Source organism: Lissotriton vulgaris, chromosome 7 (genome assembly GCF_964263255.1).
Source record: "Lissotriton vulgaris chromosome 7, aLisVul1.2, whole genome shotgun sequence".
NCBI lineage: Eukaryota > Metazoa > Chordata > Amphibia > Caudata > Salamandridae > Lissotriton > Lissotriton vulgaris.
The window spans coordinates 216,080,353-216,093,703 of record NC_141695.1 but is presented as its reverse complement, the minus strand read 5'-3'; the positions used below and the strand labels follow the sequence as shown (position 1 = coordinate 216,093,703).

Below are 13,351 nucleotides of genomic sequence, written 5' to 3'. Positions count from 1 at the left end.
CGCTGACCTTCCCTCACCAAGATGGCGCCTCGGGAGGGTCAGGTGAGGTCAGGGCGCCTTCTAGCAGCGCGCTTTGCCTGGCAACTACACGGAGACCTCTGGTGAAATAATCTCACCCACGAGGTAATGTCAGGTTAAAAAAGCACTTTTTAAAATATTTTACAATTCTTAAAAACCGTCGTTTGTGAGTCATCGACGAGATGTAGAATTAGCAGTATTCACAGGTATAGGAAGATTCCCCCAGCTTCCGCCTCAGGGGAGAGCAAATCTATATATATATATATATATATATATATATATATATATATATATATATATATTGCAAATGCTACTTACCAGTATGCATCTGTTCTTGGCATGTAGGGCTGCTGACATTCATATCTGTGCATAGATCGCCGCCTAGTGTTGGGTCCGGATGATTGCACATTGTTGTCCTGGAAGAGTCTTCGAAGTATCACGAGATAGGTGGCTCCTCCCCTGGACTACAGTGCGCATGGGCATCAACTCCATCCCCAGATTGTTTTTAGCCATTGTGGCCGAGATGGAGTGAACTTTGTGAGTGATGACCATGGCATGAAATGCATGTAAATACTGCAGCTGCTACAGGCGCCGGGGAGGAGGGCGGGCGATATGAATGTCAGCAGCCCTACATGCCAAGAACAGATGCATACTGGTAAGTAGCATTTGCAGTTCGAGGCATGTGGGCTGCTGAATTCATATCTGTGCATAGAATACATAGCAGTCCCTCCATTAGCGGCGGCCGCCCGTGCCAGCTGCAGCAGTTTGGAAAAGTGTCTTGAGAACAGCCCTACAGCTGCCTGCTGTTTAGAGTGCACGTCTACACAGTAATGCTTTGTAAATGTATGTGTGGTAGACCATGTGGCTGCTCTACATATGTCCTCTAAGGGAATGTTTCCAAGAAAGGCCATAGAGCCCACTCCACCAGGCCTTTCTGGTGGAGTGGGCTCTTGGTGGAATTGTAAGAGTGCGTTTAGCTTTTGCGTAACAGATCTGAATACATTTCACGATCCATCTAGCAATACCAGCCTTGGAAATAGCGTTACCTTTGTGGTGTGACGCAAAGGCAACAAAAAGCTGCTTAGTCTTTCTAAAATCCTTGGTCCTGTCAATGTAATACATTAGGGCCCTCTTGACGTCAAGGGTGTGGAGCATCCGCTCCGCCAGGGACTCAGGATTTTGAAAAAACACTGGCAACTCAATTGTTTGGTTTATGTGGAATTGAGACACAACCTTGGGTAGAAATTTGGGGTTAGTGCGGAGCACTACCCTGTTAGCATGAACCTGGAAGAATGGTTCCTGGATAGTGAGGGCTTGCAGTTCACTAACTCTCCGTAGCGAAGTAATTGCTACTAGGAAAGCCACCTTCCAAGTCAAGAACTGAAGTTCGCAGGAATGTAGTGACTCAAAGGGAGGACCCATCAGTCTTTTAAGAACCACATTGAGGTTCCATTCCGGAGCTGGAGGGGTCCGTGGTGGAATGACCCTTTTGAGTCCTTCCAGAAAAGCCTTGATAGCAGGCACCTTGAAAAGTGAAAGGTGCTGCCTATTTTGGAGATATGCGGCCATCGCAGACAGGTGAATGCGGATGGAAGTATATGCCAAATTACACTGGTACAGATGAAACAGGTAACAGATGATGTTCTGAATGGAAGCATCTAGTGGATTGATGTTGTGGTTTGCACAATAAATGACAAACCGCTTCCACTTGGCCGCATAACAGGCTCTAGTAGTGGGCTTTCTTGCCTCCCGAATGATGTCCATGCAATTCGGAGGAAGGTTAAGGTAGCCAAATTCTAAGACTTCAGGAGCCAGATCGCCAGGTTGAGCTGTTGCGGATCTGGGTGCTGAATGTCGCCATGGCTCTGCGTCAGAAGGCTGGGTGTGAGACGAAGCCTTTGATGCGGTACCACGGACAGTTCCAGAAACGTGGTGTACCATGGTTGGCGAGCCCAAGTTGGAGCAACCAGGATGAGGGTCATTGAGTGCTGCCTGAGCTTGCGTGCCACCAGCGGTATCAGGGGTGCTGGGGGAAAAGCGTACGCAAATTTGCCTGACCAGTTCATCCATATCGCATTGCCCTGCGATTGCGGGTGTGGGAACCTGGCGGCGAAGCTTTGGCATTTTGCGTTCTCCCTTGTGGCGAACAGGTCTATTTCTGGATGACCCCATGTCTGAAAGTACGGCTGGAGTACTGATTGATGTATCTCCCACTCGTGCATTTGGTGGCTGTGCCTGCTGAGCAGGTCCGCCATCTGGTTGTCCTTGCCTAGGAGGTGTTCTGCCATGAGGAAGATGTTCCTCTGAATGGCCCACTTCCACATGCTCTGAGCCAAATGAGACAGCTGTGGAGAGTGTGTCCCTCCCTGTTTCTGAATGTAGTACATGGCCGTCATGCTGTCCGTCCGGATCAACACGACCTTGTTGCACAGATGTACTTTGAACGCCTTTAAGGCCATGAAGATTGCCATCAGTTCCAACACATTGATGTGCATCTTCCTCTGCTGTAGTGTCCATAGTCCCTGCACTGTGTAGTGGAGTACATGCGCTCCCCAACCTTGGAGAGAAGCGTCCGTCAGGATAATCTGTGACACAGGCTCCTGGAACGGTCGGCCCTTGCAAAGGTTTTGTGGGTTCCACCAATGCAGAGAGTTGTATGCCCGACCGCTCACCAACACTAGGTCTTTTAATTGGCCATGAGCCTGGGTCCACTGACGTGCTAAGCACTCCTGAAGCGGACGCATATGTAGTCTCGCGTGCGGGACAATGGAGATGCAGGAGGCCATCATGCCTATCAACTGCATGAACACTCGCGCTGGAAGTGAGTGTTGAGGTCTGAATTTCTGAATCAGCGATAGAATGCTGTTGATCCTCACTGAATTTGGCTGCGCCGTAGCCGCCAGAGTGTTTATGGTCACGCCCAGATACTGCCGTATGTGAGCGGGCTGGAGATGGGACTTTGGGTAATTCAGTGAGAATCCCAGATCGTGCAGAAGGTGAATGGTTTGGGACACGTGGTCGGCGCACTGTTCGTGCGACTTTGCTTGAATGAGCCAGTCGTCCAGATAGGGGTATACGTGTACGTTCTGACGTCTTAGGTGCGCCGCCACTGTCGCCAGGCACTTTGTGAAGACCCTGGGCGCCGTGGTGACCCCAAAGGGCAGAACCTTGAACTGGTAGTGCTGGTTTTGAATGGTGAACCTCAGATACTTTGTGTGAAGGATGCAGGGGAATGTGAAAATATGCATCCTTGAGGTCCAGAGTTGCCAGGAAGTCCCCTTGCTGAAGCAGTGGGAGAACCTGTTGCAGAGTAAGCATATGAAAATGCTCCGACAGAATGTACGTGTTGAGCGGTCTGAGGTCTAAGATGGGTCTGAGTGATCCGTCCTTCTTCGGGATTAGAAAGTACAGTGAGTAAACCCCTGTTTCCCTTTCTTGCAGTGGAACGAGCTCTATTGCCCCTTTTTGCAGCATGACTTGAACTTCCTGCTGCAACAAGTGCAAGTGCTCGCCGGACATAGGACGGGTTTTTGGAGGTATGTTTGGTGGGATGGAAGTGAGTTCCAGACAATAATCGTACTGAATAAGAGATTTGACCCACCTGTCCGTGGTGATGGACCTCCACACGGGCAGGAACTGCTGGAGTCTCCCCCCGACCGGTGTTGTGTGGTCGGGGGGCAGTGACAAGGCGTCACTGTTTGTTGGCGGTGGAGGACCTGGAGCTGTTATTTCCACGTCCTCTGCCCTTGACGTTGTTGCCACGGTATCCACCCCTACCCTTGTTGGTATATGAGGATTGGGTGTTAGATTTATAGAATTGTGTGGACTGTGACGCTTGCCCCCTTGAGGTGCCTCTGTTATTGGAGCGGCGAAAGGAACCACCCCGAAACTGCTGGGACTGAAGGGCACCCATAGATTTAGCAGTGTCAGTGTCCTTTTTCATTTTTTCAAGTGTGGCATCCACTTCAGGTCCTAACAGGTGGTCTGGATTCACTGTTTGGTTGAGGATGGTAGTCTGGATGTCCGGTTTAAAGCCTGATATCCTGAGTCATGCATGCCGGCGCAGCAGAACACTAGTATTTATTGCTCATGAGGCGGTATCAGCCACATCTAGAGCACACTTGATGGAGGCATTAGTAATAAGTTTTCCCTCCTGAATCAGCATTTCAGCGCCCTCCTTATACTGATCTGGCAAGTGCTGTAGAAGTGTTTCTAGGGTGTCATAGTGTGCCCTATCGTAGCGTGCAAGTAGCGCCTGCGTGTTTGATATGCGCCATATATTGGCTGCCTGCGCAGCAATACGTTTCCCTGATGCCTCAAACACCTTTGATTCTTTGTCAGGGGGAGGAGCATCACCCGTGGTCTGTGAGTTGGCTCGTTTACGTGCGTTGGAGACCACCAAAGAGTCCAGTGGCAACTGTCCCATTGATGTACATTGGGTCAGTGGGCGCTGCCTTGTATTTTTTGTCAATGCGAGGATTGATGACTCTTGCCCGGGTGGGCTCCTTGAAAACCTCTGGCGCATGCTTTAGCACACCCTTAAGCATTGGCAATGTTTTGACGGTCTTTCCAGCCACTTAGAAAGTGTCAAAAAGAAAATCGACATCCAGTGGGTCAGCATGGAGGTCGACGTCATGATTGGCTGCAGCTCTTTCAATTAATGCGTTGAAGGCTGCAGAGTCCTCCGTTGGGGAAGTTTTTGCAGCAAAAAGCTGCGGCTCGTGTCCTGACTGAGGGTCCTCAGGGTCGCCCCCGGCAGACCATGGCTCATGCACATCCTCTGGGTCCGAGTATGCTGGATAATTATACTCGTCCTCCTCGTCTCCGTCACCTTCCCCAGCGTTAGAGTGAGTGGGTGAGAGGTCCAGACCTTGTGGAGATGCCGGCTCCATAGGGGCAGACGCACCCGCAGAGTCCAACTTATGTTTAAGGGGAATGTGGAAATGCCCCAACGCAGGTTCCGGGGTGAATTTCCTTTTGAGGAGAGCGAGCTTGCCTGTGTTGGCGTCGATGATGACCTCTCGGCGCTCCTTGTTGCCAGTGGTTGATGCTGTGACTTCGGCACCACCAATGATGCCTTCGGCGTTGAAACCAGTTTTAAGGGCACCCCGGCCCCATGTTTCGTCGCGAAAGCCTTCGGCGCCGTTCTTGGCGGTAGCGTGAAGTGAATCGGCGTCTGCGCCTTTGCCGGCTTCTGCGGAGGCTTGTGCGGCACGTTGTCCTTTGGCTCGGTCGCCTCGGCCTCCTCTCGAATCCGCTGAAGGGACTCCGTGACCTTCTTTGTGAGGGATGGGGAGGGCCGGATCGGCTCGAGCAAGTCCTCCGAATCCGTATTTGGATCGGCGACCAAAGCAGCCGTCTTCGGAGCCGACGCGGCACCTCCCTTTGCTTTCTCGACTGGGATCGGTGCAGTCATAGACTTGGGGTCGTCCTGACGCTTCTTTGAGGCCTTCTTATGGTCATCTGCCTTCTTGGCGTCGACGCGACTCTTTAGAGCGTTGACCAGCTTCGGCGCCGACGCCGCCGCGTCAGGCGTCTTCGCCTCAGGCTTCGACACCGTGGTCTTCGGATCGGCCATTTTGGCGTGGCTCTTGAGCTCGACGGCCATCTTGGATTTCTTCGGCGCCGAGGCCTCTGGCGCCTTTGATCCAACTAGTGCGACTTGCACTTTCGGTTTCGACCCCGATGGTGTTGACCCCGATGGCTTCACTTTCGGTTTCTGGACCGGGAGTGGCGCATCACCAATGTCCGTGGCCGAGCCAGGAGGCGGGGCCGTGGGACGAGTATTGAGGTCTTGGGTAAGGCCCGAAGGCGATCCCTCGACCTGGGCCTTATGATGGGGTTTGACCCCGAAGTCAGTCCGAGGATGCTCCTCCTCCGAGCTATCCTCCACGGTGGCAATGGCCCCGTCGTCGTCCCCTACCTCCTCGACGACTTCCTCGAACTCTTCGTCTCCCGCGTCGTAGTCTTCCTCGCCCTCCGACGCCGGGTTAGAGTCCGAAACATTGTGGATGGTGTCGTCTTCAACATCCTCTTCAAAGATGTTCGCTGGTGGGGGTGCCGAACTCTGGGCCTGCAGTCTTGCGGCCCGGCGGAGCTTGAGAGTCTTCTTCGACCGGAACTTGGAGCAGGCCATACACTTGGCCTCGTCGTGGTCCGGCGACAAGCACTTGTTGCACACCGGGTGCACGTCGATGTGCGGGTACTTTGAGGCACACAATGGGCACCTCTTAAATGGACTTCGTTCCATGTTGAAGTAGTCTGGAGCGTCGTGTAGGCCCGTCCGCGCCGACAGCACGCGGAAGGGCAGCAGTAGATCGGAGCCGATGAATAAGCAACCCGACCGATAACAATACCGACGCGAGATCCTAAAGGCCTTTTGGTCTCAAGCAAAGAAACTTAAAAAAATATCGGTTCCGACAGAGGGAACCGAAACACATCCGAACCCAATGGCGGAAAAAAACAATCTGGGGATGGAGTTGATGCCCATGCGCACTGTAGTCCAGGGGAGGAGCCACCTATCTCGTGATACTTCGAAGACTCTTCCAGGACAACAATGTGCAATCATCCGGACCCAACACTAGGCGACGATCTATGCACAGATCAGCCCACATGCCTCGAACATAGTGTTATTTTTCTAAAATGTGGATCTCTTTTTTTAGAGCTATATATATCTATATATATATATATATATATATATATCTATATATATATATATAGATATATATATATATATATATATATATATATATTTTTCTAAAATGTTGTGGATCTCTTTTTTTTTTAGATATTTATATAGCGAAAACTCTCCTTTAGACATCAGGTGTCATCAGGGCGCTTTACATGAGAACCAGTTTCGTTACGGGTGGACACATTCATTTTTGGTAGGCGCAGGGAGATTAAGTCATTCGCCCAGAATCACAGGATGTTGAGCGTCAAACCCACTTCCCCAGCTTTGAGGTCAACTGCTCTAGCCGTAAGGCTACATCCTCAAGTGGGTGCATCATTTATTGACTCTGTGTGTAACAAATGCCTAACACTACTCTCTGATAAGCATATGGCTGCTCGGCCACACTATGCTAGAAAGAGCACCTTAAGATTGCTAGAGAAGGCTTCTGTCCATTCCTAAGGGATACCTGGACTCTTTACACAGCATTGTAGTCTGGGATCCACTGCCAAGCAACATGGCAAGTTTTAGAATGGAAAATACTAGACATTCTCCAATAGGACAGTTAAAAAAATTGTAGTTTCTTACCTGCATTTAATGTAGGGCTATGAGCTATGGTTTGGTTTGTACCCTGATCCTCTCCAATTTCTGGCTCCTTCGTAGTTGCTGTTGAACGATTTTCCAAGACTCTACACTTGTACCAACATCGCCTCCTCGCATCCACTGTACTCCAATAGAGTCGTGAACACCTGCCAGGCAAAACAAACATAAGTACGTGTGGCAGCCAGTAGAAAAGATACACATGCTGTTCCCCATGACATAACCAATACCACTTCCACCACTAATTACACAATTCTCTTGTGAAAAATACTTACTGGTATCCAATAGGGAAGAGTTTTCCTTCACAAGCCGAGAGGTCAGAAAGCATCCCTAGGCTGTCAATCTTCATGGCACCTGAATGAGAGAACATAATTCATTTTTAGCAACTCAAGAGAGTTCATGCTTACAGCAGAATCCATGTCAGACCGTTGTAGGGACTGGGAGGCAACACTGATAAAAACCCATGGTTGAAAAATGTAAATAAGCCACATACAAGAAGCATAACTGGTCGCAAAAACCAGGAAACATAGCAGAGATTAATTGGCGAACTTGAGAGGCCTTGTCCAGGATGAGAAATTAACTACTTACTGTTACTCCATTTTTCCAGAATTGGAATGTTTAATACATTCACATGCTTGAACCATTCCCTGTCGTCTGGCTGAGAATTTACAGTAATTTTAAACAGCAGTAAACAGAGTTAAAAAGGCCATATGTCTCAAAAACAGGAAATTGTTTAGTAGCACATCCACTTCATTTGGAGCAAAAAACTAACTTCAGCCAATGAGGTGGAAGCTTTAGCCCGCCTAGATGCCACCATAGCTCAGATTTCATTACACCAAGTGTGAGTAGAGTATATAATAAATGAGCCTCTGTGAGAAAGTGCCTCTTTTGACACGGTTAGCACCCCACTTTTTACCTAATTAACTGTGTTTTAACATAAAAGTGTTTTACTTACCTTTGCTTAGGAAATGTCCAGTGTGATATCTAGGCATATCACACTGAATAGAAAAAGTAATCTAAAAAGTAATCAAGAGTGATCCAAAAATACTTTGGAAAACCTTTATTGTAGCATTCAGTAAAAATACAAGTATGGGCCTATAACCGCAGGGGCCGGCCGCTAGACAAATTAAAATCTCCAATATCTCAGTATGACACAGCTCATCAACCGACAACCCAAAGGTCGGGCAGCGATTCAGGATAAAACTTGTATTAGAATGCCAAACTGGGTTCCAGGATGAGACAAAGGTTTCATTTTATATTTTATAAGAGAGGATCAGGTGCCATACAATCAAACAATGCGGGGGACAGGGTAAGAAATAGGATATGCATGTAATAACCACTCTAATGGAGAATTGGCGCCAGAGCATATAGATCGGTACAAAAGAACACACAATATACATTCCATGTTGTGCCAGTACTCGGAGCCTGCCCACCCAGAAATCAGGATATCATAGGAGCCTAAGCACGAAATACAGACACAATAAGAATCCGAATGATTCGTAGCTATACTGATCCTTTAAGAAAAGAGAGAAGGAAAGAAAGGCCATAGAAAATTAAAAAGGCAAAAAAAAAAACTCCAGCCCCCCACCCTGCACCCCTGCAAATGGCTACAGCCTAACCCCACTAGCAGCGTGCCTGTCGCCCCTAATAACTAAAACCCCAAAGGTAGGAGAAAGAATGGAGGAGGGCATATCCATGTGGGCGCCCAGCCCCTATAGATCCCCCGCCTGAAACAGCCTCCCCCTATCACTAAAAGACAAGTTTATGGCAACAATATAGAAGAAATTAGAGGGTACCGTGAGACACCGCCCAGCCTCTTAGAGCAAACAGTTGCAGGTCCAACTCTTGTGAAAGCCACGCTAACCCTTCCCGACTCAGTCGATCTTAACCTTGGCCCTTCCGAACAAGAACACGAACCCCTCCCAGCGAGACCCAAAGGCACACAAAGAAGCAATAAAGAAGAAGAGAGTCATCAGAAATCAGCCCATGGCTACCGGCAGGCAGTGAGACTGCAGGAACTGTAGATGCAGACGAACTCTCCCTCCTAGTTGAACAGTCCCAAAGTGTCTTGCACAGGAGTCGTAGCGTTACCAGGAAAGGAGAAGATAACCACAAAATGAATGGAAAGTCACAAACAAAAGTCTCCGGGAGGGGAACGCCTGACGATATCTCCAGAGCCGGTGGTGATGGAAGGTTCAGCGATACCTTGACATCCTCGGGAACACCGTCTCCCAGGGCACCATCCGATGGTTCCAATACTTGTTTCCTCACTGGGTCTCGCACGGAGTCAAAATGGCCGCGGTATGAATGGCTGCAGATTCCTGTTTCAACAATAAGGCTGGGCCCGGTTCCACCAGGAGCATCTCAGATAGGCGCGTGTCCAATTTGCTCAACAAAGTATCCACATGTGAGCGAAATGCCCAAAGTTCTGCCAGTATTGACCTCAGCGATGGCTCATGCACCGTTCGATCCATATTCTCTTGCTCGATATCAGTCACAATTACCTACCCGGGTGACTCCGGCATCCTCGGGGGGGGGGGGGGGGGGGGGGGACACAGATAGGACCACGAACGTGCAAATGCGAAGGGTGATCAGTCTTTGTCCGCAGCCACGGTCAACCCAGTTAAGGCCGCAGGTCTGAGACCCCGAACCACCGAACCCCGGCAGGCGCAAACCGGGTCTGCGGGACGGGGGCCCCCTCCGGCAGCCGGCAGCAAGCAGACTCACCCCTCGGTCGATTCTGAGCAATGAAAACGATTGCTGCCAAATTCGGGCTGAATTGAAGCCTCCACTCCGGTCGACCGGACCCAGTCCGATTCTCCTGGCCGATGTTGTTGCACTACAGCCCGGCTATGAAAGTACTCCAGGCCCCGGCTTCACCGCTGGAGTAGGCCGCAAACTTCAACTCGATGGAACTTGGTCAAACAAGCCGATAAAAGTTTCCGGATTTCACCATCGGAGTGCGGAACAATTCATGCACACAGAGACTAGGCGTAAAGTCAGGATAATATACAGGATATTGTGGTGGGTTACGGAGGTCGGCAGAGCCGGGAGCCTAAGCAGCCATCTTGCTTGCTGACGTAGCTCCTCCTCTTTAACTTCTGTTTATTGATTTTCAGGTTAACAGGTTCTATATATGAGCATCTTACATCCATTTGAAATACAGATCAGGTTTGTTGCAACAATACATACATTTCTTGTCCTCTCTGGCAGATTACATCAGTGGTACAACATTATTTATTTTATTTATTTTGAAAGTTTTATATAGCGCGAACAAGATCTTTGCAGATAACAGAGCGCTTCACATAGACGAGGGGTAGGAGGGAGGGTGGGTACATGAAGGAGCACAGCGAGTATAACAAATGGGAGGGAGTAAGAACAATCGGGTAAGAACGATAATACAGGTAAAACATGTGAAAATGGATCAAATAGGAGTACAGATCGATGCATAGTCTTAAAAAATCAAAGGTAGTAGTTCAGGTGAATTTAGCCATGAGGATAGCTTTAACTTCTTTCTTAAAAAGGAAAGTGGAGGAGATGAGCCTGGTTTCAGGAGGGAGTGAGTTCCATATCCTAGGCGCCATTCCTGAGAAGGAGCGTTTGTAAGTTCTTTCCTTGCGGAATCTTCGAGGCTTCAGGAGAAGGTTTTCTGTGCTTCTGGAGCCGCCGGAAATTGTCAGCTTCTGAGTGAGGTAGCCAGGTGAGTTCAGGTGAATAGCCTTGTGCGTTAAGCAAGCAATTTTCAGATGTATTCTGGCTTCAAATGGCAACCAGTTCAGGGCCTTAAAGTCAGGGGAGATATGGGAGTGTTTTTTTGATCCAGTGATGAGTCTCGCTGCCGCGTTTAGTGAGGCTCTTAGGGGTGCAGTTGTAGTTAGGGGGAGACCACAAAGGGCGATGCTGCCGTAGTCTATGCTAGGGATGATTAGTGCTTGTACTGCAGTTTGGAAGTCTTTGGCTGGGAGGAAGGGTTTAAGTTTCCTCAAGGTATTTATTTGAAAGTTCGCTCCCTTGGTTGCCTTGGAGATATGCTGCTGCATATTGAGATTGGCGTCCAGTGTTATGCCTAAAGATTTAGCTGAATCCACGATGGTTGGTTGGACGTTGAGTGCAGTTAGGTGTTTAAGCCAGGTTTGAGTGGTAGAGCTTTTCGCGGGAGGTGAAATCAGAAGGAACTCAGTTTTCATAGCATTGAGTTTGAGGTGGTTATCGGCCAGCCAGGATTGGGTGCTTCTGATCGTTGAGTTCAGACCCATGATGTCTTTGGTGGATTCCAGTCTGAGATATAGTTGAGTGTCATCGGCGTACATGTGAAAGTGTACATTGGATGCTTGTAGCAAGGTGGTGAGAGGTTCCATTACTAGGTTGAACAAAGTAGGGGATAGGCAGGATCCTTGAGGGACACCTAGCGATATAGGTACTGGGGAGGACATCAAGTTGTTGCTCTTGAATTTCTGAGACCTGTTGTGTAGAAAGGAGGTGAACCACTGAAGGACAGTCCCAGAAAGACCCATTCTTGTTTTTAAGAGTTCGAGTAAGTTTCATGTTTCACAGTATCGAATGCTGAAGAGAGATCAAGAAGGATGAGGAGGCAGGTATCATTGTGATCCAGAATTTGGAGGGCATCGTCAATTATGTGAGTCATAGCCGTTTCGGTACTGTGCCCTGCTCGGAAGCCTGATTGATGAGGGTTGAGGAGAGCGAACTGTTCTATGTGCTTTGTCAATTGTAGTTGGACACATTTTTCCAATAATTTGGCGAGAGTGGGAATGTTGGTAATAGGACGGTAGTTGTTTAGATCAGTGGGGTCTGCTGTTGGTTTCTTTAGTAAAGGAGTAACTTGACCAACTTTGAGGGAGTCAGGGATGGTTCCTTGTTGCAGTGAGGTATTGATAATTTTAGTCCAGAGTGGGTGGAGCAGAGGGGTGAAGCCTTTTACAGCGTTAGCAGGAAGAGGGTCATTGAGGTGATTGGATGGTTTCAGGGTGCTGAGTAGACTCAACTTCTTCTTCAGAGTACGTGACAAAAGATGACCAAGTCGCATTATTTTTTGGTTCATTGGGTGTTGTGCAATGGTGTTTGGAGTAGAGGCTTGCGTCAATGAGGAGATCGCTCCTGATGTTGTTGGTTTTTTGTTTAAAGAAATCAGAGAAATCTTCACAGGAAGGTGTATTGCCTAAAGTGTCGATTGCTTGGGGTTTTTCCTTGGATTGAGATCGAATTAGTTCGAACAGTTTTCTCTGACGTTTTTTTGCTTGGTCGAGCTGGAGTCTGAAGAACTCTGACTTCGAGCGTTTTATTTTCCTGAAGTATGCGTTTCTCTTTTTCTTCAGAATTTTTAGGTGTAGTGCCGAGGGTACTGATCTCCAGGTGCGCTCTGCCATTCGCATGGCACGTCTGTCTTCATTAAGACTCCCGTCGTACCACGGGTTGAAGATCTTGGTGGAGTCTCTTTTCAGTTGCATCGGTGCAGCCTCATTGATTATTGAGGTCATAGCGTTGAGATAGTGGTCAGTTAGGCACTGAACGTCAGTAACACCGGTAGGGGGAAGTAGGAGATTGCAGCTGTTGGGGGGTAGAGAGTTTGGATTGAGTTCCTTCAAGTCTCTTTTCCAAACTTTGGGCTTGGAGGATTGGGCTGGGATACGTTTAACTTTTTATTGATGAAGAATGTGACAGTATGGTGATCTGACCAGTCACAGGGCTGGATTGAATCAAGTTGAATAGTGCCTTCTTTGGCGATTATGAGGTCGAGGATAGAGCCTTTGTCATGGGTCGGGCTGTTGCAAAATTGGGTGAGGTCAGAGGCATCAAGGTAATTCTTGAGGCCATTGACCACTGCGTCACTACCATCAATCCAGTGAAGATTGTAATCGCCCAGGTAAATTTGTGTGTTTTGCCTTCCTGAGTTGATTGAGATTGTGTCCATGAGTTGTTGGGAGAAGGTGAGGTTGTCCCCAGGTGGGTGGTAGATGATGTGTAGTGAGTGTGAGAAGTTGGCCTGATATGTAGTGCTCACTATTCTAGTGATCACTGTGTATCATTCCAAACGACCCTTATTGATGA

The 13,351-nt window shown here is 48.7% G+C and overlaps 1 protein-coding gene across 1 annotated transcript in view; it reads right to left on the bottom strand.

Moving 5' to 3' along the window:
• Window positions 1-13,351, bottom strand: part of KMT2B (lysine methyltransferase 2B) — a 1,030,490-nt gene that overhangs the window by 361,962 nt on the left and 655,177 nt on the right. Inside the window, exons 24-25 of the mRNA XM_086929980.1 lie at window positions 7,561-7,639; window positions 7,274-7,434 (exon numbers count right to left, since the gene is read on the bottom strand). Coding sequence (XP_086786106.1) covers window positions 7,274-7,434; window positions 7,561-7,639 — 240 coding nt within the window. The remainder of the gene's footprint in view (window positions 1-7,273; window positions 7,435-7,560; window positions 7,640-13,351) is intronic.